Source organism: Fundulus heteroclitus, chromosome 16, assembly GCF_011125445.2.
Source record: "Fundulus heteroclitus isolate FHET01 chromosome 16, MU-UCD_Fhet_4.1, whole genome shotgun sequence".
NCBI lineage: Eukaryota > Metazoa > Chordata > Actinopteri > Cyprinodontiformes > Fundulidae > Fundulus > Fundulus heteroclitus.
This window is the reverse complement of record NC_046376.1, coordinates 6,831,616-6,859,158: the sequence shown is the minus strand read 5'-3', so window position 1 is coordinate 6,859,158 and position 27,543 is coordinate 6,831,616. Positions and strand designations below refer to the sequence as shown.

Below are 27,543 nucleotides of genomic sequence, written 5' to 3'. Positions count from 1 at the left end.
TTTTTTAAGCTTCCTTCAAGATTTTCACGTCATTTTCCATGAAAGATCCAAACGGGTCCATCAGAGTGGATCCAATTCATCAAATCTTTCAGGGAAGCAGCTTCATATCTGTCCCCAGGTTTTTGCTTCTTTTAACACGAGGAAATAAGACGTGCAGATGGTTTCTTAATTTGATTCATTGAGCTGATGGCAAACACCATCAGCATCGTCGCAGTGTGCAGAGGTGTTTGTGAGCAGCAGGTCTCCTGTCTGAGTGCCTGATCCAGATGGCTAAATGTGATTGGAGATGCTCGGTGATTAAAGGGTGGCGGCAGAAGTAACGCCATCTGGGCTCGGACTTTTCTAACACAGAAACTCTCAGAGCAGATATTTATCCCTGACGTACAGCAGCACGCGCTTTATAGCCGCTGCATATTCTTTACTCTCACAAATCCTGCTGATAAAAACAAAAGGTGTAGCACATAACAGAAACATTTCCAGCCTTCCAGTCGTTCTCTTTTAACACTGTGGAAGTCAACCTCTGGATGAAATCCTGACTGATGCTAACCCGTTCTAGTCTGAGGTTTGTTGGTTTCTGCTTCTCTGTCCACCTTTTCAGAGCTGACCACAGAGTTTTATCGAGCTTCAGATCTCAGGACTTTCCTGACCAAAGCTCCAGATTGCTGACGTTCTAATTTTTGTGTAAGTTTATCAGTTTAGCCTCGTGTCACAGTTCTCCGTCACGCTGAAAAAGTTTTTATTTTTAGAAGAAGTTTCCCTTTGGATCCATTTTTTTTTGTTGTTGCCATTTTTTAGTCCTGCCGGATCATTACGGTGGCCCAGACGGTTCAACCAAACAGACGCTTTTCAAACACCAGATATTTAAATGGTGGATTCGATATTAAATGATTAAAGGATAATTATTAATAAATACAATTATTGATAACTGTTCATGTAACGTTGTAGGCTAAGGACAACCTACTATTTCTATTGGTGCTGGTTTGAAATCTGATGCAGCATTAGAGGTGATATACAATATTTTGGATTTATTGAGAAAATGGTCATCTTCTCCACCGCCAACCATGTTTTCCTCTTTGTAAAAGCATTTAAATATGAATATTAACAGAGGATAAATATATATATCTTTCAACTTTTTTGTTTTTGATATGCTCAACATTCCTGGTTTGTTGCGTAAACCTGATAATTAAAGTGTATTCTGAGACTAAAAATGTTTTTCAGATATCCTAAACTCAAGACTTGACCCTGACTATAGGGAAAATTGTTTATGAACATCCCTGGTCTAGATCAGTTGCCTGCCTGATGTTGAAATAAATGTATAGTTGCGTTTTAGAACCGGCTGTCAGTTCCCTGTCGGATTGCAGCGTCTGCCGTAACTGAAGAGCCGTTATCTGGAGCGACAGCAGCGTTGTGCCAATTCATTCTTACAAAGAACTGGTTCTTAACTCAGTTCAGCCAGTTTCAAAAGAACTGAGTCATGTTCAGCACCTAAATATTTAAAAATAAGTTCACATGTCCAACTTGAACTGGTTCTTGTTCATTTATCATAGTTTTTCAAAAAGAAAGTTTAAAAAAAGAAAGTTACCATATCTATTATCCCATTACCTAGGATCGATACCAACAGTATTTTACGACAAAATTAGCAGAAAACTGCTGAAGTTGACATATTCTAATAGTTTTAACAACAGGTAAAAAGAGGTTTGTTTAGTTAGACTTTTAACCAAGTTCTATGTTCTTCTGTCACCAAATTTTTAAACTGTTTAACCAAATTAGATGCCAATATATTTAATGTTACTTGAACACATTAGCATTATTTCTTTCGTTATTCACTCATAAGACGGACGGACAGAGGACTTTGAAGCTGTAAATTGTTGTTGCATCTTTGCTCAATCTACTGTCAAATAAATAAATAATGAATCAGGCAGGGTTTTTTTGGGATTTTTTAGAGTTAGGGTTAGCCCCCCAGTTTGAGTCTTTAGTTAATAATCTTGTGTATAAAGCAGAGCCAAAGGCAGCCTAATAAAGTTTAAAGCGAGGGGAGAAGAATTGGTCTGAAATTGCCCGCCCGGGCCCACACAGCAATTACTGAGTCCGCGCCTGGAGAGAAACTCTTTCTTCATGAAATATCCAGAGTCTGCCCCTAAAAAACACAAAGTTAATATTTCATTCACCTACAAACAGAGCGCTGCTAAATTACGTCAAGATGAGCTGCGTTCTTATAGTTACAGTCAAGAAGGAATCTGACTTTCATTGTGACTTTTATGATATATATCCTGAAACCATTGCTCACATGTTGTGTTTGCTGGTGCTATGTGACATTATTCACAATTATTATGAAGAACATTTAGTTTTTTGGTAGGAAAACGTGTTGTTTGGCCTCTGACTACCTCATAAATCTTCGATTATGTTCCCCATTTAGCAAAAAAAAGTTTTTCAGTTCAAAATTCTCAAAAATGTGAGCAATCATAATCACTTAATAACAAACATGTTCTTGCATAACGGCATGCAACAGGTTTTGCTGCATTTGCACAATAAAAACTGTGCAGTTAACTGTAGGTTTTGGTGCTACCCTCTTCCTTGATTTGTCTCAAAGCTCCTCGCTCTTCCTCTCCTTCAGCTGAATGCCGGTCTGGATGATGTGTCTTCAGCTGTTACAGCCTCCCAGCTGACTAAGCCTTGCTTTCACGACACTCTTGCATATGGGATGGAGGAAATAGGCTTAAAAATGATATCATGATATTTTCTGGTGTGAGTAATGGTAAAATACTCTTTTACAACTTCTTTGCAGCTTTTTTCAGAACTGGATGGCTGTGGCTGCATGTAAAGCCATGCCAAATTCTTTTCATGATTACATTTTTTTCACCATAATAATGACAAGCTATGCGATAATTGGCCAACCCTAATTGCAGACATCAGAGTAACGGTCTTCTTGCCTTTCGGGTGCCAGCGATCTTCTGCATGGCTGACAGGGCAGAGACTTTGTGAGCACCTCTGAATAATTATTGCTAAGATGAAACAATTGTATCCTTGAATGTATTAGCTACAACTTTTTCATCAAAACAATACATTTTTCAAAAACAATACATTCACAGAATGTCTAGGGTGGTGCAAAATAAAAGTATTAATTTTTTCTGAAAAAAAAAAAATAAATAAATAAATAAATAAATAATATATATATATATATATATATATATATATATATATATATATATATATATATATATATATATTTATCTATCTATCTATCTATCTATCTATCTATCTATCTATCTATCTATCTATCTATCTATCTATCTATATATATATATATATATATATATATATATATATATATATATATATATATATATATATTATATATGTATATATATATATGTGTGTGTGTGTAATTATTCAATAAATTTTGACTGCTCCAAAATATATAAATATTTACTTCTTGTTATGATGCCAAGGTCCATAGACATTTTATACGTAGATGGCTCATTACGTGGTGGCGCACATCCTGCATCCCCGCCATATTGGATGGGTTTCTCCTACTCTAGGTTGGCATAGTAGCCGACGGAGTAAACACAGTGAGATAAACTTTGCCCACATTTCTGCAGCTCACGGTTGCAATAACCTGCAATAACTATTGAAAGTAGATCACATGGTGCGGATTATCTTTTTGAGCTGAGATTGGTTCTGAAGATGAGTTTTTATTCTGTAGGAAATTTTCAGAAACCCAACAGACTGACCAATTTAATGCTTATTGATTTGGTATCTCTGTATTTCACAAACTAAGGCTGAATCAAGTTGGCAAATTAAGTACCCTGGAGTTACAGAGTGCATAACATGCAAGAAGCTGTGCAAAACAGTACTTTTCATGCGTCATAAGGTCCAGCTCTGGTTCTAAGCAGGGTGTAAGACACCAAAACACTTTTCCAATGTGTATGCATAATTGCATGCACAGCATCAAAAATATGAAGAAATTATTGTATTTCAGCATGCATTTTAACCAGACCAACAGTAAGTATTGGAATGAGAGCAGGTGAGTGCAAGTGCGCCACCTACAGGCCCAGAGGACTTAAACTTGTAGCTATGTCCTTTAAAACATTCAAGAAAGCAGTTTACTTGTTGCAATTGTACAGGCTAACAACAGCTGTGATTGTATAACTCTCTACAGAGGGGTCTTTTCATATCTCCAAGTAATAATTGCACACACTGAAGGGCTACCGACTGAATCATGTGACTTTCCTCAAGCAGCTTAGTGTCCCGGGATGCCTCTGGGTGTGGTCTGAAGAAAGCAGTCCTCAGTAAGATAAGATGCTTTATTTCTCATTATATATATATATATATATATATATACAAGGTATATAGAATGAAATTTCATAGATCAGATGGAGGGTTAGCCTGAGTTGCTGCGACTGAGCGCGCCACTAACGGCCGACCTGACCTGCATGTCTTTAGTGGTAGGAGCGCCTGGAGAAAACCTACGCAGACACGGGGAGAACATGCAAACTCCTCCCTGCCGAGCTTTGGACTCCAGGACTCAAACCCGGGACCTTCTTGCTGTGAGGCAAGAGCGCTCACCACTGTTCCACCGAGTTGTAGTCCTCAGTGCATTCACACTTGCATTTAGTCCCATCTGGACACAACCGGATTAATCTGGACAGCTTTAGTGCTACGTATGTTTGACGCGAGCGTTTATTTCATGGCAGATCACGGTTCAGTTTAAATATATTATCTTTCAATCTAAAAAAAATCTAATTTAATCATTTAAGTTAGATTTTTTTTTACATTTTCTGAACGCTCAGAAATTATTGATGTTTTGGCCTCTTCTTGCCCTGTTATTTACTGATCTGTATTTTAGCTTGGCAAAAAGTAAAGACAGGATAAATCTTGTTTTTATTCATCAACCTGTGGGTCCATCCCACTGATCTCTATTATACACTGGAGTGCTGATTTTGCCGAAAAACTGAAGTCACTGGCCGCCATCTTGCTCCTCCCTACTCTCACAGAATTCCATAGGATTTGGTTGCAACAACAAGCAGTTTTCTGGCTGTGTGAAAACGTTTCATAGGTAATTTTACAGTCAGTGGATGTATTAACACTATCAACTACTAGGAAATTAGGTGCTGAATTATTTTACAATATATATATATATATATATATATATATATATATATATATATATATATATGTATATATATATATATATATATATATATATATGTATATATATATATATATGTATATATATGTATATATGTATGTATGTATGTATGTATGTGTGTATATGTATACATATATGTAAATATATGTTTTTGTATATTGTTATTTATATATTTATAAATGTTATATATATATATTTAAATTAATAAAATGCTAAATATTTCAGCACATGACTTTCTCAATACTTGATAGTTTTATAACATAACATAAAAGTATATGGCAAATTTGACATTTTAAAAGTTTTAAGCCCCCCTAGACATGAGAAAATCCTCGTTATTCGATGCTGTAGCGCACATATTCCCTAGTTACTGGAGGAAAATAGGGAGTACCAAAATGGCGGCTGGTGGCTTCAAAGCGACTCGTTCTAACAGACGGCGATTAGCACTCCAGTGTATAATATAGCTCAGTGGTCCATCCGTAGCTTCTGATCTGGTTGCATCATCATTCCCTCTGTCCTGACATCACGGCCGCTCACATGCTCTCCAGCCAGCCAGCGTTTCGTGACAGTGGAGCACATAGGAACCCCCACCCTCTGGGACCCTGATGATAATAAATGTCTGAAATCCAGCTGGACCATAGTCACCAATCTGCTCAGCTGAGAGCTCACGACCCTGCAACCTGTTGTTTGGCCTGCGGCGGCTCTCGCTAATGGTCGCCTTCCAACTCAGCTTTTGGAGCATCTGCCAATAGCCAGAAAAAAAATGGAATCCGTATTTCAAAATGGCACGCGTGTGTCTTAAATCAAAAACTTTGGTGTTGTCTTTTTTACAGAAAGCACATTAACAACTAATCTTTATCTTCATATTTCCTATCCAGGCAGCTCCACTACGTTTCTGATCAACAGTTCTCCAGACGTCATGAGGATCAATGTTTTTCTTTGGGCTTTGGCTTCCTTTCTACTGATTTTCTTGTCTGACATATTGCAGAACAATATATTTTTCATCCCCCTCGGCTTTTTAGCCATTTTGTTACATTTTGTTACCTTTTTCTGAAAGGACCCAGAGGTGCAGCAGCACTAAACAAGAGGCGTGGCACCATGAAGACCAAGGAGCTCTCCAGACAAGTCAGGGACAAAGTTGTTGAGAAGAACAAGTCAGGGTGGGATTATAAGAAAATATCTACATCTTTAATGGTCCTCAGAAGCACGATCAGAGCCATCATCTTCAAATGGAAAGCACCTAATACCACAACAAACCTGCCAAAAGAGGACCGCCCATCAGAACTCATAGACCGGGCCAGGAGGGAATTAATCAGAGGCACCAGACCAAAGGTCCCTCTGAAGGAGCTGCAGAGCTCCACAGCAGAGACTGGAGGATTTGTCCAGAGGACCACAATAAGCGGAATGCTCCATAGAGCTGGGCTTCATGGAAGACTGGCCAGAAAAAAACTGTTAAAACAAGTAGACAGGTTTTGAGTTTGCCAATAGGCACGTGGGCAGCTCCCCATCTACATGGAGGACGGTGCTCTGCTCAGATGAGCAGCAAGGAATATGCTGTCTGGTCTAAACCCAACACATTCCATCACCCCCAGAACACAATCATTTTTTATGTTTGCTTCAAAATTATTATTAATACAAATATTTTTTTAAAAGTTCTGTCTTAAAAAGTTGTTGGTATGTTTTGTTAAAGAAACTATTGCAAACTCTAAAACAATCCATTTTAATTCCAGGTTGTGAAGCAACAAAACAGGAAAAACTGCAAGGGGGTGAACACTTTTGCAGGCTACTGCACCTCAGATGTAAACTTTATTCTTAATGAACTGTCTTTTTGCAGGGAAATTTAAATGGCCTTGCTGGACCACCATTGATTCAGGATTTCAAAGCATAAGGGATCTACAACCTCGCTGTCTGATTGTCCAGTATTTTCTGCAGGCCTGAGGCCAAATGTGAAAGTTTCTCCTATTTGTGACTCAGCAAAATGTTTTAATAAAGTTAGCCATCTTATTTTATTTTTTATAGAAATCCAGCAAGCTCTGAAATAATCCAGAATTAAATCAATTTAAAGAGTGAATATTGATTCTGTGAAATTTGCAAGTATAAGAAGAATATGATTAATGCTTGGAGTTACTGGATGATGATGAAACGTGGAAATATCACTCATAATGTTTATTGGGGCTGAAACGATATATTGTATTCTTAATACATTTGTGGACCTTTTCTGTGATGTCATGATGATGGATGGAAAGGAAAGCGTTCATTTATTCATTGAAATAAGCAAAGAACTATGATTAAATTTTATCTTCCTTTTTTAAAGATGCACTCCACACTCAAAGCTGTATTATGTTGCATAGCCCAGCACAAAGGCTGAAATCAGTAAGAAAATCTGCAACCAAAGTCCCAAGAAAGATTTTAATGTTCTCAGAAAGTCTGGATAACTGTTAATATAGACATTTTTCTTTATTACAAGAAAATCTGACTGCATGGAGGGAACATATAAAGAAACGGAGGGTGAATTGAGCCTTTTGTATTGTGCATCAGTCATATTTTATTGAATAGCGAGTTAATCACTTGTCGTGACATTCATGTATTCATTAATCTAACACTGAGTAAAGTGGCATTAAATGGAAGATGTGCCGCTTTATTGATGAAATGCAGCGCTCTCTAATTAAGGCTGTTTACAGCTGTGTTTTAAATTGAACAAATTAATTACTGAACGTTTGTGTCGAAAACACACGACAGCAGCCTAATATTCGTTATGAAATCTCTTTAGTTCAAATTTTGTTGTTTTATAGCCAGATAAGCTAAAGAATGATGTTGTTTTGTGAATGTGATGTTCTCTTTATAATTCACACCAAAAGGACCAGAACAATTAAAGTAATTTGAATTCCAGCCAGTAAAATAAAGCACTAAGATGAATGCGACCCATCTTCTGTGTGGCAGTAAAGCCATCTGTCAGCGGGTTTATTTCAGCAGAGGCTCTCACTCTGTCCTGGACAGTTTTAATCAGAGTATCGATCTGTGTTCAGTTTTGAACTTGGCAGCATCAGACAGATGCACCATTATTTTCTACATCCATTAACCTAATCTGCTGCCATGTCTGACCTCTGCAAACAGCTCAAACTACTTTTTTTAAATCTAATGAAATGGGTCAGATTCTACGGAGCCCTAGAGGGGTCATCGCAAAATGTTTTGCATGTTGAGAGAATGTGCGCTCGTTTTACTACATTGTGCTCTCGTTTAACTATATTGTGCACTCGTTTTACTAAATCGTGTGCACAATTTACTATATTGTGCTCTTGTTTTACTATAGTGTGAGCTCATTTTAGTAAATTGAGCTCTCATTTTAAGCATAGTAAAACGAGGGCACAATTTATTAAACGAGTGCACGATTTACTAAAACGAGAGCACAATTTAGTGAACATGGTTATAGAACATTGTGTGCACAATCTACTTAAACGTGGCCACAATATGTAAAACGTGCACTCAATATTGTCTTGACACATGTAAACATGAGCACGTTATGGTATATTCGAGATCTCGATCTACCAAAACGCACCCACGAATAATTAAAACGTGTGCTCGAATAAGTTTTATTAATTCGAGGACTCAATTAAAAGAAAACATGCTCACGTTTTATTAATTCGAGGGCTCAATTAAAGGAAACGTGCTCACAAATTATCACAACCTGAAAAAAATATCACTTAAAGTGAGCTCTCCCGGGCTCCGTAAGATTCATCTCTCCAAACTGAACAAACTCTTCATCTCTCTGGCTAAGTTGCACTAATTGCTTTGAAATAATATAAAATAAAGAAGTAAATCTTTACAAATCCTTTAAAGGTGACTTGTGAGTGTTTTTGACTCTGATCTGATGTGGTGAAACTTTGAAATTGTCTTTTCAAGTGCAGTTTGGTTTGTTTCACTCAGCGTTGCCGTGTCTGTGGGCTTTCATACGCAGCGCTGTCATTCCTGCAGCGAAGGGAGAGTTCAAGGATTCATCAAACAGCCAGCAGGCCTCTGCCTCGCTTCGGGTCTTCTCATCACTGCTGAGCTAAAGTGAGGGTTTTTACCGGGTCAGCTAGTGGCTCTCTGCCAGCTCCTCCAGGTGGATTAATTTCAGCTCATCCCAAACAACTTAAACAAAGAGATTTTGTAAATAATAATAAAAAAACTAAACTAGAGGGTAAAACCAAGCAAAACCAAGGAAGTGGGTTTTCTTTTCAGTGACATTGCATTTCAAACAAAAACACTATATATGATGTCATTTTTGAAATTGCATTTATTTTCTTGAAATAAATAAACGCAATTAACTTGTTCAAATGTGCAAATTCTTGTTTATTTTTTAAACAAGAATTTAGGAAAAGTCACAGTTCAAGTGTATTCACTTTCTTTTAACCAGTAACAAATTTAAAAAACGGTAAAGCATCATTGCTGAAATTAAATCAAAATAATGGATTAATAATGGAAACAGACATGGAGAAGCAGCATTTAGTTCCTATGCTCCACTTATCTGGAACAAACTCCCAAAAAAACTGTTAAATCAAGATTAAAAACCTGTTTGTTTAGGATTGCCTTCTACTGTTCTAGTTAAACTGTTTACTGAAACATTGTTAGTTTAAGTTTGTAGTCTAACTGTTTAATATTTGCTTTTAGTTTCTATTTGCCCATGTTTTATTTTATTTTTTCAACTTTTCTACGTTTTATTCCAACTTGCTTTTGTTTTGTTTTTATTTCCCTATATTTTAATCATGTAAAGCACTTTGTGTTGTCTTTGTACAAAAATGTGCTTTACAAATACATTTGCCTTGCCTTGCCTTGCCTTGCCTTGCCTTGCCTTGCCTTGCCTTGCCTTGCCTTGCCTTGCCTTGCCTTGCTTGCCTTGCCTTGCCATGCCTTGCCTTGCCTTGCCTGGCCTTGTCTTGGAAGGAAGGAAGCCAAAATGGAGCCTTGGGGAACACCTCTGGTTATCTCAAGGAAATCTGATGTAAGCCTTTCTGCTTTAAAAACACCAAGTTCTACCTATTACATAGTGTTCATATCATTTTAGGAACCTTTGAGCTAATGCTAGCATCTTGAACTCATGGCAGCTTTCTAAATATTCAGGAAGCAGCTGTTGTAAACCCTTTAAATTTCTCATATTTCTCACATTTTCAAACTATAACAAACTCTAAAACATGGGATCAGACAGAATACCAATTATTTTATCCCTGTATCTTAATTGGTTGATGGATTTTTGCGATCCAAGCCAATATTGTTTTCCCTCTACACCTAATCTTGAATAATGAAAAAGGCACCAGTCTCATATTGCTTATTAGAGCTTTTTGACGCCCACCAGCAGCTTATACACCTGCAACCATCTGATTTTAATGCTTTCAATGTTCAGAGTAAATGAAGAGTGAAATTATATTCATCTAGCACATTTCCTGATAGTAAATATAATCCTGTCCATTATTTATGTGTTGAAATTGGAAAATTATTCATCTTGCATTGCTAGTGTTTGGATGGCAATCTTTAAATTCATCTATTTCAAAAAGGACTGAGGGGTATTGAATGTCACACATTTCCAAGTGCACACATCAGAGAATAAGTCGTTAATTACAGAGTGAATTTAATGGAGATTGGTCTGGTCAGTGAGCACAGCAAAGAAAAAAGTTCACTTTGCCTGCAGAGATTTACTTCATGTTTTTAGAAATGAGTTAATTCTGCCGAGAGTCAGTTCTCACACTTATTAAATGCTTGTGGCGGTAATCTCTCTCTGTCCAATTAGAAGTCCTGTTTCTGGACGACACCGAGCTGCGGCGGACGGGGCTCATCAGTCAATGATTTAAGTGAGAATACAGAGTCTATCATGCTGAGATGGAGCTGCGCACAGGAGTTAACCCAGAAAGTCCTCGTACAAATTAAATGGAGAGGGTTTTTTTCCACATGAAATACAGGATTATTTGCTGAAACTGAATATTTTATATTTAATTTTACTTTGTGTTTTAAGGTGGAACTACATATAAAAAGACTCGCTGCAATTTGTGTTGTTCACAGGAAATAGACGTTTGTCCTTTTTTACGGAATGAAATTATGTATTACAAAATGTACAAAGTGGCGCTAAAGACAAAAAAAGAGAAACAATAAGAGTGCGATGGTGAGGGCTTTTATGTTTCTATAACACTGAATTAATACTCCACTACTCTACCATCAGAATGATGGAATGGAGGGAAATTTGAGAACCTCTACCAGTATGAAGGCAATTATAACACTGCTGCTCTCTTAGTACTCGCTAAATAAGATGCCTTGCAAAAGTATTAATATCAGTATCATATCAACTTTTTCCCATTTTGTATGGTTACAGCTACAAACCTCAATGTGCTTTACTAGGATTATGTGGTACAGCAACACAAAATAGTGCATAATTAAGAAGTAGAAGGTATGTTGACAGATCAGTGCTTCAGATGGAAGAAACTGATGCAAAAACACTGTAAAACATGTGAATATCTCACCACCATCCTATTAATGACAATGACTGCAATAGGCCACAAACTAGAACAAGTCTTTTGGATCGCATCAGGATGCAGCTCCTTGCTAGATCACAACCACTGAGCTATATTATACACTGGAGTGCTAATCGCCCGCTGTTAGAACGAGTCGCTTTGAAGCCACCAGCCGCCATATTGGTACTCCCTATTTTCCTCCAGTAACTAGGGAATATGTGCGCTACAGCATCGAATAACGATGATTTTCTCATGTTCAGGGGGGGCTTAAAACTTTTAAAATGTCAAATGCCATATACTTTTATGTTATGTTCTAAAACTATCAAGTACTGAGAAAGTCATGTGCTGAAATATTTAGCATTTTATTTATTTAAATATATATATATAACATTTATAAATATATAAATAACAATACACAAAAACATATATTTACATATATGTATACATATATATATATATATATATATATATATATATATATATATATATATATATATATATATATATATATATATATATATTTTTTTTTTTTTAATATATGAATAACATGTAAAATATTTTAGCACCTAATTTCCTAGTAGTTGATAGTGTTAGTACATCCACTGACTGTAGAATTACCTATGAAACGTTTTCACACAGCCAGAAAACTGCTTGTTGTTGTTGCAACTAAATCCTATGGGATTCTGTGAGAGTAGGGAGTAGCAAGATGGCGGCCAGTGACTTCAGTTTTTCGGCAAAATCAGCACTGCAGTGTATTATATAGCTCAGTGATCACAACAGGTTTGTAAAACTCTACTGTAAAATAGTTGTAGCCTAAAGCTTTAAATTCTCTTATCTATGTTTCTGCTCTCCTCTAGGATCCTCATATGTTGCCACAATAATAATAATCCAATGTAACATTAATACCGAAGTGCTTCGGTACATACTCAAAACACTTGGCAAAATCAGATACTGTCTCACATTTAATAGAGAAATACTTCTAGGTCCTGCAGCGGTCGTTTGGTGAGAAGCAGGGCACACCCAGCACAGGTCGTCCGTCCATCACAGGGCAGCAAAGATGCACAAGACAGACAACCATGCTCGCACTCAAACCTAAGGGCAATTTGGAGAGACCAATTCATCTAACAGTCATGTTTTTCAGCTGTAGAAGGAAGCCCGAGTACCCAGAGAGAACCCATGCATGCACAAGAATAACATGCAAACTCCCTGCAGAAAGACCCCAGGCCCGGATTCGAACCCAAGACCTGCGAGGCAAGCAAGAAGCAGCCTTAGGATAAACATGTTGCAGCAGTAAACATCAACTTCTATAGATGCCAAACACCAACAAAGAGGTCTGAGACATGTTGAGGTCCAAGAATTTCTAGATTTTGAAAAATGTGAAGAGATATTCCTAGATGAGCTGATAATTGAAGTTTAGGTTTACATAGTTTTACATTTCAATTGTTTACATAAACCGCTGCTGCATCTTTATCCTGAAATTTACTGCAATTTTCTGTGATTTTTCCTTACAATTTACTGTGAATTTTTACATTGTTTACATTTCAATTGTTTACATAAACCGCTCCTGCACCTTTATCCAGAAATTTACTGCAATTTACTGTGATTTTTCAAGCTGTATGCAAACAAAATGTCGTTCTGTACGCACTTTGTGCATACAGAATGACAATAAAGTTGTCTAAGTCTAAGTCACTTCATAGGAAATATCTTGGTCAATAAATCCTCACAGGCCACGATTGTGTTTTCCAATGTGTTTCTGTGTTTCCAAAGATCCAAATAGAGCTGTTTTTGCACTTGTGTTAAATTCTCCAGCAGTGAGCGGGACAGCAGCTAAGTGTCTGTTGATATTTTGGATGTTGGACAGCGAATTGTCGCTCATATTTTATCTGCGCGTGCAGACTCATTTATCATCCTTGCTGCAATCAGCCAGCCCTCCCATCAGTTTTCCAGGTCTCAGAGAGCAGCTCAGATTATTGCTGCACCACTGTGTCCCCGGTTTGTGTCTGAGCCAACCTGAATATTCACACCAGCAGCAGAAACTACATCTCAGCAGTTAAAGCTGCTCCACAAGATTTTCTCTTAGTGATTAAGAGATGAAGAACACAGCTATAAAGACAACTTTAGAGTTGTATGAAACAATTGCTGCGAGCAAAGGTTTTTTTTCTTGTCATGATTTGTGGTAATTTTTTTCATCATTTTGTGAGATTTCCATGATTAAACATTAAGTATAATTGTCAGATTTATGCTGGTGAGATGGTGAAAACCCCTAAATGATCATTTATTTATTTTTTCATCTGGACCACTGATCTGTCAGACCAAAGTCCACATTTCCATTGTGCGATGGACCATTTTCAAGAATCAAGAATATTTTATTTGTCACCACGTGTTACCATGGTGAAATTTCTCTTTCACATTACACATGATGAGGCAAAAACTGACAAAACCGTCAATGAACAAGGGTTACTTTCATTTATTTTTTTGCGTTCTGGAGAGTCACAGATAACAGATAATGAGGTAGTACGGTGTAACGTACAGTCTAGTAACAGTGGGGTGATTTTAAGGCATTGGACTGCAGTCTTCCATCAGGGGGCGATTACCCTCACAGCTCTGGGGAAGGAGCTGTTTCTAAGTTTATTTCTTTTGGCTTTGATGCTTCTGAAGCGTCTACCTGATGGGAGAGGGGCAAACAACGCATTGCCTGGGTGGGTGGGATCAGTGGAGATGCATCTGGCCCTTCTTTGGACTCGTTCTGCATAAATTGAGTCTAGATCCTACAGACGGCATCCCACAATCCCACAAGCAAGGCTAGGCAAATTTATTTCTATAGTATATTTCAGTACAAAGACAATACAAATTGCTTTCCATCATTAAAATATAAGAAAATAAAATATAGGAAAATGAAAACAGTGGTCTGGAGGGTTGATGCACTGATATCAAGTCTGTGATGTATTTAGGAGCTAAGCCATTCAGGGATTTATAGACTAACAGAAGGATTTTAAATTATATTCTCTGAGATCCAGGGAGCCAGTGGAAGGACTTCAGAACCGGATCCATGTTCTCTACGTTCTTAGTCTTAGTGAGGACTTCAGATCCGGGTCCATGTTCTCTACGTTCTTAGTCTTAGTGAGGACTTCAGAACCGGGTCGATGTTCTCTACTTTCTTAGTCTTAGTGAGGACTTCAGAACCGGATCCATGTTCTCTACTTTCTTAGTCTTAGTGAGGACTTCAGATCCGGGTCCATGTTCTCTACGTTCTTAGTCTTAGTGAGGACTTCAGAACCGGGTCCATGTTCTCTACTTTCTTAGTCTTAGTGAGGACTCCAGAACCGGGTCCATGTTCTCTACGTTCTTAGTCTTAGTGAGGACTTCAGAACCGGGTCCATGTTCTCTACTTTCTTAGTCTTAGTGGAAGGACTTCAGATCCGGGTCCATGTTCTCTACGTTCTTAGTCTTAGTGAGGACTTCAGAACCGGGTCCATGTTCTCTACTTTCTTAGTCTTAGTGGAAGGACTTCAGATCCGGGTCCATGTTCTCTACGTTCTTAGTCTTAGTGAGGACTTCAGAACCGGGTCCATGTTCTCTACGTTCTTAGTCTTAGTGGAAGGACTTCAGAACTGGGTCCATGTTCTCTACGTTCTTAGTCTTAGTGGAAGGACTTCAGAACTGGGTCCATGTTCTCTACGTTCTTAGTCTTAGTGGAAGGACTTCAGAACGGGGTCCATGTTCTCTACGGTCTTAGTCTTAGTGAGGACTTCAGAACCGGGTCCATGTTCTCTACGTTCTTAGTCTTAGTGGAAGGACTTCAGAACGGGGTCCATGTTCTCTACGGTCTTAGTCTTAGTGAGGACTTCAGATCCAGAACGCCGCGGGCAGCGGATAATCTCATGTTATGGAGCTTCAGAGCCAGCATGTCTGGTAGCACCGTGTTAAATGCTGAGCTGAATTCAACACCGTGCTACCAGACGTGCTGGCTCTGAAGTAGGTCTGTTATCATCTAGGATGAGCCCATTCGATATGATTCTCGATACATAGCTTAGCTTGCTTTGATTTGACTCCAATATTATTATTTATTACTTTCAACTTAATGCTCAAAGTCATCAAACAACAAAACCAGTCAAATATTATATTTGTGTTCAATTTATTGAACACTGATATATTAGCAGGAAAATAAAGTGCATTTGCTTCAATGCATTTAACATATTGCAGAAACCAAAAATGTGCCCAAACGTCTGATTTTAGGGACGAAGGTGGTTCTAAAATCCTGTTGGCCATTCCGCAAATTCGTCTCACTTGCATTTCCTCGCTGTGAACAGTAATGTGGCGTGGTAATAACGCCCCCTAGGTGTTAGGAGGTATAACGATATTGGAAACCAGAATATCAATATTAGATTGTTTTTAAAAACATCAATATTAATCTTTGTATGGATTTTTATGCACAGCCCTACTCTGAAGCTTAGAGGCTATGAGCCCAAAGATGTGGACACCACGTCTGGACAAGATCAACAACTCATTTTCCACTGTGCTGTGGACCAATACATTGTAAAATGGATTTCTTTTTAACCTTCATGTCTCAGTCATGCTAATTGATTAATTTACCTGTAATGTATTTATTATTGTCGCCATAATTATTTTTTCTTATTTTATTCTATTCATTCTATTTTTACGTAACACCCCTTTTTAAAATGGATTCAATATTTACTATTATTGTTTATAAGTGTCAGATTCTTCTGAACAATGTCTCCTTTTGCGTCTGCCCCGTTTTTTCCATTTGCATTCCTGTGATTACATTATATGTCAGTCTGCTGATAGAAATTAGTGGTAAAGATATAAAAAATTGGGTTGCTTATTATTATTATTATTATTATTATTATTATTATTATTATTATTATTATTATTAAGACATATGGAACTTGATGAACGATAGACAAATTGCTTTTAATTCATTTGTAGGCATAGCAATATGAATTTTATTCTACTAACAAATTGCTGTAGTTATCCTTGACTATGCCAGTTTAAATTCTTCATCTCGGAGTATATTCAAAGGACACATTTATTGCAATGACAAATAAACATGATGATGAAATTTTTTTGAAAAATAAAACAAGCAAATAAAATGGAGGCAAACTAAAATCAACATTTAAGTCAAACTCAACTTTAAATATCTTTCCCATTAAAAAAAATTCTGGGCCATTTTATACTGTTTATTTCTTGGGAGGTTAAAGTACTCAAGGAGGTTGCCATCTTGGAGCCCCTGCAAACCTGGGCGGTGAACCCCGAATTCCTGCATCCCGTTGACGTGTCTGTTGACGTACGCTTTGAACTTCACCCCCGGAAAGAAGAGAAACTGAAGCTAATCCGTAATTTTTATAGTCTTAGGTAAGTTTTACATGATTTAGTAATGGATTCCTTTTTGTTATATAATAAAAGACAGACACACGCACAAAAAAATTATGTAACATCATAGTTTCAGTCTGTTTATCGATGTTCTGGACCTTTGGCAGCTAATCAACAGCTAGCTTAGCTAGCCTTCCCTTCTCGCTACACCTGGGCTGCTGGTTTGACCGCAACACGTTTCATAGGTGTTTAGCGATGGCCTTGATTGTTTCCTCAGTTTTTTTCTGAAGACATAAAAGTTAATTTTGTCAATTGTGACCCTTTCAAGCCAGCTTTGTCGGGAAACGTTCAGTTTTCTTCAGCGCTTTTAAGGCTGGCTTGTGGCACCAGTGGATGTAAATTTTAAAGGCTTTTCATTTACGCTGCCTCCTTATTAACTATTAAATCCTCAAAAACTTGATTTATTGTGATAGTTTCATTTTAAAAGTAAAACTTGTGCTTTATTTACCTTTTATACAGAGTGATATTTATTTGCCGGTAATTCTAATGATCATTGCTTTTAAAAAATATTTAAAATATGTGCTTAAAACGTGGCAAATATGTTTGCATGGCTGCAAAAACAAAAGAATGAAAGAAGCAGCAACATAAAATACCTTAATCAACAGAGATCTCACACTATTTGCAGCATAGCAGCTTAATGTTTCAGCTCTCCCTTTAAAGAGATTATTAATCTCTGGTGACTTTGACCAAGTAAAATTTGACCAACATTTCTGTGTATAGTACCTCAGATTTGGAAGAAAAGATGTAAATGTTCCTCAAACAGTTCAAGCATTTAAAAATAAAAGTACTTAAGGTTTGGTATATTTTTCTGTTGTAAAAAAAAAAAAAAAAATCCTGTTCTGGTCTTTGTCAATTCTTCATTCTAAATTCAGATTTATTTAGTGACTGAGTCAGGTTTAAATTGAGCTTCGTTACACTGAAAAAACCTAAACTATCTGAGCCTGTAACTGTTTATTGGGTTAATGGATATTTAGTCATTTCTGGGGTAAATTCCTGCATACCCTGGCTTTTCCGTTCCAGAAAGCTCAGAAGCCGTTGCCCTGAGTTGAATTATGACAACAAATTACTCTAAGATGACCGTTAGATGTTTGGGTTAACTCTGAGTTTTTCCTACTTTTTAGCTGAGATCAGCACAAGGACATGTCGGAAAAGGCGTGTCCTTTTCTGGAGGACACTCAATGCTGGAGTGCAAATACTCCACAGAAATCTCTCTAAGTAGAGGCTGATCAGACCATGATTAAATGTCTCATAATTTCTGGATTAAGATGTTTTCAAGCGTTTTTGCTGCTGTCATTGATTTATCTTAATATCCTCAGCTTGACCATTGCTCCTATAACAAGGGGACGCTCTCAGTTTTAAAAAGTTTATTTGTGTTGCTCTTCGTTTTTATGCTAACAGTAGCTTTTTAATAACGTAGGTGACGCAGAAAATCTTTCAGAGGCAGCTGTATGTCAGGCTGTCAGGAATGTTATTGTTGCACTCAGTTATAGTCGAGTTTAAAGGTGTTCCATTGTCAGACCCATAAGTTTGATAAAAGAACTACACAAAATGATAGCCCGGCACATAAAAATAATTTATTCTGTTTCAAATTTTTAGACTTCCTGTTTTAATTTTCTATTTATATATTTTAGTTTCTGTTCATTTCCACCGTTGGGGCTAAAGCACATTTATTCACTCAAATAACGGCAGCTTTACTTCAACTTAAAATAAAAATATGGCCTATATGATTAATATAAAGTGAGGTTGGCACAAATTATACACCTACAAGAAAATCAGTGGCAACTCTTTTTTTTTTGGAAGGATGGGTGAAAAGAACATCTGGCAAAAAGATAAATGAACATATCAGTTATTTCTATAACTCCCACCATCCCATCATTAATTGCTGATGTTGATTAAGGTTAAACAGATTAATAACTTATAACTGGACCTGATTAAACTGTATTGTCAGACTTCATCTCGATTTGCTGCCACGTCCTTTTAATGCCTGTCTGGTTGCATCTAGACACGTAATCAATGAGTGAAGTGTGAGAATACAGCTTTAATTCTCCATCAAATAACTCTCACATCATTCATGCATTTAATTTTTCAGCAATTCTCTCCTGATAACTCACTTTTTCTGAAGGAACATTGTTTCTTTTTGTTAATTATAGTTTAATATTCTCCACAGACCTTCATTAAATATTTCTAATAACCTTTTTTTTCCCCCAGTGTCCTGTCTAGCAATGTCTCAATAAGAATTGGTAATAATAATAAGGGTAATGCGCACCTCCAGGCTTCTTATTTTCTGGGGTAGAGCGGCCATTCTCTCTGAAACGGGGCCCAGCTGGAACAATGCTTTGTTGACATTTTTTTCAGTGAACCAAGAAATTAACCTAAAATTAGGGCTGGACGAAAACTTGTATCATGATATATTTCTTAATTTCGGTCGATGCATTATAATTACGATATCGATATAAACAAAATAAAAGCCTCAGACTGCCAAGAAAGCCCACAACAAGATGGCTGTTCAAACTTACGGCAATTATTTTTGCCATGTCTATAACACTCCTCCAATATAACATTTTAGAAATATTTGCTTTAAAAAAATAAAACATAAAATTACATCAAACCCAGAATGCCAGTCAGTGACAAATGCTGTAATCATAGACTGTGATGTATATTGAAATATTGGAGATGTTATATCACCTTAATTGAATAAAGATACATTGCAATATATATATTGATATTGGCAGACCTCTGACATTTGGAAATTGTCTTTTTTTCATTTTGCGATTATATTGCAAATGCGATTAATTAAGCAGCCGTATTTCATGCACAATGATTTTCCTGAAATCAGTGTGCCGTTTAAGGTTATTTATCAAGACCAAACGTTCTGAAGGTATACGATCCACATATAAAACCTTTCAGGATCGCCGTGATTCTAAATTGGTAGCAGATGATATTTGTGCCGCCTTCCAGGCAAGATGTAAACCATTGAAATCGGTTGTCCTGTTCAGAGAGCTGCCTTTAGGTGCTCCTGTGTCCTCATAGTACGAACACGTCCAGTTTGGTTAGATTAAATTACACTTTTTGTCTAGAGTGACTCCCGTGTTCCTGTTTCTGTTCCCTGTTGCTCTCATTCTGACGGCTTCGCTCAACGTGTGGATTTTCCGGATGGCAAAAGTAATTTGAGTTCACAAGATTAATTTGTCAGCTGCTGACTGCTTTACTGCAAATGTCTTGGTGAAAACAATAACTTGCTGTGAAACGACAGGATTTATAACTTTCCTAAATGTAACGCAGGCTTGTTTTTGTCTGTTGCAGACGTTTGTCTTGATCTAGGCGTCACACTTCGCCACAACTCAGTGTTGTCTCCACTCAAGGTGAATTTGGATGATTTCTAAACCTCGCTGTTGTGTTGAGCACCTTCAGACAGCCCCCTATATGCTTAAACCTCTTGAACCATCAGCCTCATAATAATCGTTATAAATAATTGTCTTATTATTGTGGAATTAAGTGTAGCATTTGCCCTTTATTTCGAAGTACTCCAGACATACCCTCTCACATGATTTTTGATTTTCCTTTAGCATCAGTTATGTTTGTGACCATTGCTTGCGCCTAAGAATGTTTATATGTTGGTACATTGTATTTTGTTTCCGGTAGCTTGTTAGCTTTAAGCTCTTACACTGCAAAAACAGAACTAATTAGTGCATTTGTCCCTGATTTAAGCAGGTAAATAAGATTATCTGTCAATGGAAAGAGTATTTTTACCCCTAAAATAAGATAATTAGATATAATGCACTTGAAATAAGTTGATGGAGATGAATTGTTCCCATTTTAAGTGCAAAAACCATTGGCAAATGATCTTATTTACCTACTCAAATAAAGTACAAATACACTCATTTCAAGAAAAAAGTACTTATTTTTAGTTCTGTTTTTATAGTGTATTTCCCTCTAAAGTCCTCAAGAATATCAGCTGTTGTTTGTAAACGTCATCGCTCCTGTTATTTAAGCTTAATGTTTGACATTTTCTTTCACATACTTTAACACTAAAGCTGGCTGTCTGTGTATTCCCTCTCTTTGTTAGGATTGTGGGGCATCTTTTTCAAAACATGACGACAAGATTATCAATAAATTTACTCCACAAGGTAAGTGCAATGCATCCTTTATTCTGTACTTATACTTGAACGTTACTCTTGTGAGCTTGTAGTTATCTACCAGCTCTTTGCTGGCCACAAGGAGCCTTGAAAGCTCCTGAACATATTGAGTTGCACATTTAAAATACAACTAAGATAAGTACACTTGAGTATTTCGAGGCATTTGACTAAATAGGAAACCTTCCATATTGAATTGTAACAATTTCTTTTGTCTGTATTGATTTTTATACTTTATAAAAGTGTAATTTTTGCTGATATTTTCTGTGGCTCAGCGTTTAAGTTGTACAGATAGTTCTTGTTCTTGCTGATGATTTATGCTTTTGATCAGTTGTGTAAGATTTAGTGAATTATTTTAGGCACCCATCTTTGTCTGACACATTTTATGTCTGCTTAACGTGGTGCTGTTTTATTGTTTATGTTAATCTGTTTTAAATGTCCTGCTTGTCTTTTATTAGGGATGTATTTAGGGCTGAAACAAAGAATAGATAAAATAAATTGAAATTGACACTTATAATCATAAAAATAATCGACCAATTAATCAATAATTAAAATAATTGTTGATCCAGGTTTCTTTAGGCTATCAGTTTTGCTTTTTTACAAGGCTTATGCCCTAGAGTGATTTCATTTAATATATATATTTTTGTACTTACCTAATACACTGATCTATATTCTTGGTGTTGAAAGCTGTTGTGTTCGGTCTGTGAAAACAAGTTTATTGGTAAAATACCAATAAACGATGTGCTTTGAACAGTTGTTGGGCAACTGTTCAGTGAAGAGGTGTGAGGCACGTTTTTGTTTGTTGAAGACTCTTATCTATAATTTTTGTTCCCCTGGTTATTTACGCTGCTTGAGTGGATCTTCTGAAATGAGTTTAGTTACCGTAAAGTTTAAGAAGGTGAAAAAAAGATTCCAAATGGCTCTTTATTTGCCTTTTTGTTTATTAAAGGGTATAGTAACAATGGAAATACACATGATACTTAATATGCTTTTCCTTTGCTTTAAAAGTGCAGCAACATTACATTAATGATCAGAAAGTCTCGGTGCACCCAGTGTTGTAGACTTAAAAAATTGACGGAAGACATATCAGTGCTTGAATAACAAAATTGTCTTTGTATTCTGCTATTAGACATGGTGGGTGCTGAAATGATGCCGGGGAAGAAAAATAAAGAAATAGCTTATAGATTTGAGAATTTGAGAGGCTATAGTATATTGTCTCCCAAAATATTTCACCTAGTAACATAAAATAAATCCTTTTTTAAACAACCATCCACAGGTTAAATTCTTACACATTAAATACGTTTCAATATTTAAATTTCTTTTTGTCTGGCAAACAAAAGTCCAACCAGTAACTTACTTTCTAGGGTAACACTTTTACTTTTTGCTGCCCAAGGTATTATTGCACTGATGATTGAGAGGAACCTCTCTCAAGTACACTGTTGGTGTCGGGATTCGTTTTTGCTTTGACTTGGAAGCTCAAGGAAGAACCTCCAGACGTTTCCCTCCTTAGAGAGGCGCAGTCAGCGGGCCTGAAAGAGGTCTAATACGGAGAAGGGTTCAGACCTCAGACTCCAGACTGGATACCCTGCCCCAGGGCTTTGGCACATAGGGACTGTTGACTCTTCGCGCTACCAGCACCTGCCTCCGCTCTCGGCTCCCCAAGTCCTCCCTCTTCCCCTGGCCGTCGTACGGCCCAAACATGTTATTGTGGTACACCGCCTGCCTGTCGCTCATTCTGGGGAGCACTGCCGTCGTGCCGGGGCAGTGGCTGCTGCACGGAAACAAGTGGCACACGTCCTTTGAGCTGTTGTAGAACTGCGACGGCCCCTGTGACAGCGGCCCCACGTACACCGGCAAGTCCGTGTAGGAGTTCAGGTAGGTGGAGTAATGTCTGTGCACCACCGTGGAGGAGGAGGAGCGGCGCAGGGCGGCGGCGTTCTGCAGGATGGCTTCCCTGTAGGACGGCAGCCGGGTCGAGTCGGCGTACTTCATCTTTTGCTTGTAAGGGTAGGAACCCATATGCGCCGGGTCTAAGTAGGCTGGCTCAGCGGCCATGGGGTAGCAGGAGAGGTTGTGCCCCAAACTGCCGTACAGCTTGTGAGGCTTTGGGTTGGACCCCGCCACCTGTGGAAACAAATCGGGCATGTCTGTTCGGGCGGCGGGAGCCGTGGACGTGGAAGGCTTCGTTTCGTCTACCTGACGGATTCGGTCGTTGCCCCACGTGGCTTGAAGAAACGAGGCCCGTCGGTTTAATTTGTCCTTCCCCAGGAGGGGGACGTCATCCGTTTCCGGCTCCAGGTACGACTTCATGCAAGAGTTGCAGCTGGTGCCGGGGTAGTGTCCCGCACTGCATGCCACGGCCATGCCATCGGGGGCCTGGTTGTTGAGGAGGTGATTAGCTCTCAGCTCAGCGAAGCAAGAACGGGGTTCGTCGTAGTCGACTCTCACTCTCGGCTCTGGATTGTTAAACAGATAGCTGAAAGATCTCCGTCTCCGGCCCACGCAGTCCGGGGGATAGCTGAACTTCCTCCTCAGGGGTCCCCTGTGCTCCACGTAAATGTCGGGTACCTGGAACTCCCTGTAGGAAACAAAAGGGGACGTCGGGTGCCGGCCCTGGTTTTCCACATACAGCCTGCTGCCGTGGTGGGGGTTAGACGCTCCAGAGGGACTTGGATCTCTGATGGCGATGTGCGGACTGCTGAGGCTGGAGATCGGCAAAGTTCTCTCCAACAGATGCTGGCTGCCGCGGGTGGGCAGCGTGTAGCGGAGCGGCGTGGGTCGGGTCACCAGCCGGGGCTTTTCAAGGAGGGGCTGGGTGGCGGCGTCGCCGTAATGGACTGGGAACGTTGGCGTGATGGCCCTCTGAGGATACGGGGAATGATTGTCTGTTATACTGGAGATGTAGGGCAGACGGCCGTGGGTCACGTCTGTGGTTGTAACTCTGGGAGGCAGGCCAGCTCGCACGTTGTCGGCTCCGCGTCTGCTCCAGTTTTCTATTGTTTTGGTGGCGCTGTCAAGAGAGTTCTCGACTCTGGCAGAGGACACCATGTCCTTGGCTGTTCTCAGCATCTTCAGCATGTTGGCTTGTGTGTAGTTGGTGGTGACGTCCGGGCTCTGCAGGCTCCCATTGCGGTCACTTTGCTCCACTCCGTTGAAGCAGCTGTAGATGCCCTGCAGACGGAGGGGAAAATTTACAACTTTTTATCAGAACGAACCTTCAGTCTGCTCAGCTTCTAATCCTGTTTTATTACAGTCACAGATTTGGCCAATAAAAATAACCTCCTGTGAACACACCGAGCCAATGACGCTTTTTCTAAGGAAATGTCTTGTTTCAGAATAACATTTATTCTTGTTTGCTGCAATTTTTTTATTTATTTTTTTCCCCCAGTGTCCTGTCTAGCAATGTGGCAATAAGAATTGATGTCTTAATGCCAAATAGAGCTCGACAGATTTTGCTTTCACAGGTGGAGCAATCAGCATTCGCCGTAGTGCTCCGCTTGATTTATGAATGTAAATATTTTTATTGTGATTCCTGCAGGGAGAATTTCAAATTAAATGGACACTACAATGGGAAAGTAGGAGAGTAAAGGAAGAACAAGAAGAGAAAAAAATAAATAAATTAGTATGTGATTTAAAGTCTGCTTTTGTGCAACAAGATATTAGAAAGATGTTAGTCCTATAAATAAATAAATAAATAGTTGCTTTTCAACCCCACCAGCTTTATTTTACTTTCAAATTGTGTATTCTTTCATAATGCAGAATTTCACCTTCGACCACAGTTGATACAGAGATGTTTTGTTTTTAATCGGATAATTTGAATTCAGCTGCTCAGGCTTCAGGACGGTGTTTTTTCTTTCCTCTTTCTACTGTGACATAGTTCTGTTTTACTTTTGTTGTAATTATGGACAGGTTAAACACTAAAATGCATTTAATGCATCAAAACTAGAACATCCATTAAGCTGTACTTTAATGCACTCTTTTGAGTTTAGTTGCATTATTCATCAATTCATAATTAGTGATAATCTGGCAGTTCTAAACATTTTGTTGGATTCAAAACTATTAACTTCAACCAAGAAACATGCAAATCATATTTTCTCTTTATGTCCTTAAAAAATTAAATGTGTCAGAATCAGCAGGTCAGACTTAAAAAAACAACCCTGGAAAACGATGCTGCTCCTCTGCAGTAAAATAAAACAACCTAATATGTGATAATTACGTACTCTACTGATGGCCAGGAGAAAGTCCAGTCGGTCGGATCTGCGAACTGAATGCCGAAGTTTCCAGTAGAGCAGATGTTCCCAGGCGAACACCAGGAGGCTCAGACCCATGGCGACAAGCAGCATGTAAAAGACTCCGGCCATGTTGTCGATATCCAGCTTACTGCTCATCACCTCCTTCTTTTCGTTACGACAGATGCCTGTGAGCCAGACCGTTTGCAGCTTTTGTGTGTCCCCTGTGGGTAAAAATAACAGGGCAAAGGTTTAGGTTATTTTAAATGATTATTATTATTTTTAAAGACATTTTATCAACCAGTCAACATATACAACTGAGTCTTTTTTACTACAAAACAGTATAATTTTTTCAATTTTTTCAATTCAATTTTATTTATATAGCGCCAATTCATGAAACATGTCATCTCAAGGCACTTTACAAAGTTAAGTTCAATCATATTATACAATAAAAATAATATAATTTTCATTATGTTTCTCACAAAAGGGTGGTTTCTTCAGAAGACATGTCTTTTCTGCTGATATGAGAAGTAAAGTAACAGCATTGCCTGTGGCTTCTCAGTTTGACATTTATGTATTATGCATTGTGTGTTATTATTTCTCTTGCAGTTTGGTACATATTGAACTAAAGGCGACCTGGTCTCAGTTATTATTTAGCAGAATAAATCAACTTCAGATTTGTTTTTATTGACATGCATTTCTGACCAGTCAGATGAATTCCTTCATTTTACAACCACCAAAAGCCATCATGCAGTTTAATTCACACACACACACATATATATATATATATATATATATATATATATATATATATATATATATATATATATATATATATATATATATATATATATATATATATATATATATATGACTGTCTCAGAAAATTAGAATATTGTGATAAAGTTCTTTATTTTCTGTAATGCAATTAAAAAACATGAAATGTCATACATTCTGGATTCATTACAAATCAACTGAAATATCGCAAGCCTTTTATTGTTTTAATATCGCTGATTATGGCTTACAGCTTGAGAAAACTCAAATATATATATATATATATATATATATATATATATATATATATATATATATATATATATATATATATATATATGAACACTAAATAATGTTTTTTGGTGGTTTCGGTGTCTTTATGGATGCACCACAGTTACCGTCAGCCAGGAACTGCAGCAGGGCCAGGTCGATGGGCCGTTTCCAGCGCGAGTCCTTCTGCAGGGCAATGCCGTAACCAGTGGTAGCAAACACTTTTCCACTGCCAATGGTTACCAGTTTGCATCCTTCGTCTTTGCCAGCCATGTAATTCAGCACAGCAGCATCGTAGATAAAGGCATCCAGTTTCCTAACATTGTGAACGAGATCGCACAACTGATTTAGCCGTTTGGCTCCACTTCCATTTCCACATTTTGTGTCCATATAACTCTTGGCAGAACCTACCCTGTTTTAAGGCTGGTAAGAGCATCCTCCACTCCTTTTTGGTTGTATTTGACCATGTGGGAGTGCATCTCGGGGTAGTTGCTCCTTATGTTGCGCTCTGTGCTGCCATTTGGGACTGTACCAAAGCGGAATGGAGGATACTGCTCCTGTGGCTTTTGAAACTGTGGAAAAATGTGGAATAACATTTTATATTACCAAACATGATTCTTGTGCTTGTTAAACATAAGAGATAGCTTCAGCAATGTACACATTATTTATCACACATAGTTTGACATATATCCAGGTGGCAGTTTGACCCCCTCACCTTTCATTATGTTTTTATTACATTATATGATTCTGTATTTCAGAAATGCCACAAACAGCGAAGTTTCAACAAGAACTCAGAGACACGCTGGCATTGACAACATTGGCAATTGTTATTTTTGCCACACTGCTTTATATTTTTGTGTGTATCCTGCAGGGTTTTTGTTCTGTTAATTGTCACATCTAACACCACTATTATAGAAATGAACTTAAAGTCCAGGACGTTGTGTCCAGGGGGATCCAGGCTTCCTTCATCCTTCCGTTGTCTTTCCCTTTTGGCAGTACTTTATGCATTTAATTATCACAGAAAGAAAGTAGGACGAGTGGGAATACAGGATTTGACTTTTTCATTAACCTTATGCAAATCCTTTCAGAGTCCATATGTTAAATAATTAGCACTTATATTA

General features: G+C 38.0%; 1 protein-coding gene across 1 annotated transcript in view; it reads right to left on the bottom strand.

Moving 5' to 3' along the window:
- Nucleotides 1-22,081: 22,081 nt before the first annotated feature.
- The window catches only part of LOC118556560 (glutamate receptor ionotropic, NMDA 2C-like), a 56,397-nt gene continuing 50,935 nt past the window's right edge, over nucleotides 22,082-27,543 (bottom strand). The window contains exons 9-12 of the mRNA XM_036148345.1: nucleotides 26,834-26,994; nucleotides 26,551-26,738; nucleotides 25,370-25,602; nucleotides 22,082-24,320 (exon numbers count right to left, since the gene is read on the bottom strand). Coding sequence (XP_036004238.1) covers nucleotides 22,707-24,320; nucleotides 25,370-25,602; nucleotides 26,551-26,738; nucleotides 26,834-26,994 — 2,196 coding nt within the window. The 3' untranslated portion in view covers nucleotides 22,082-22,706. The remainder of the gene's footprint in view (nucleotides 24,321-25,369; nucleotides 25,603-26,550; nucleotides 26,739-26,833; nucleotides 26,995-27,543) is intronic.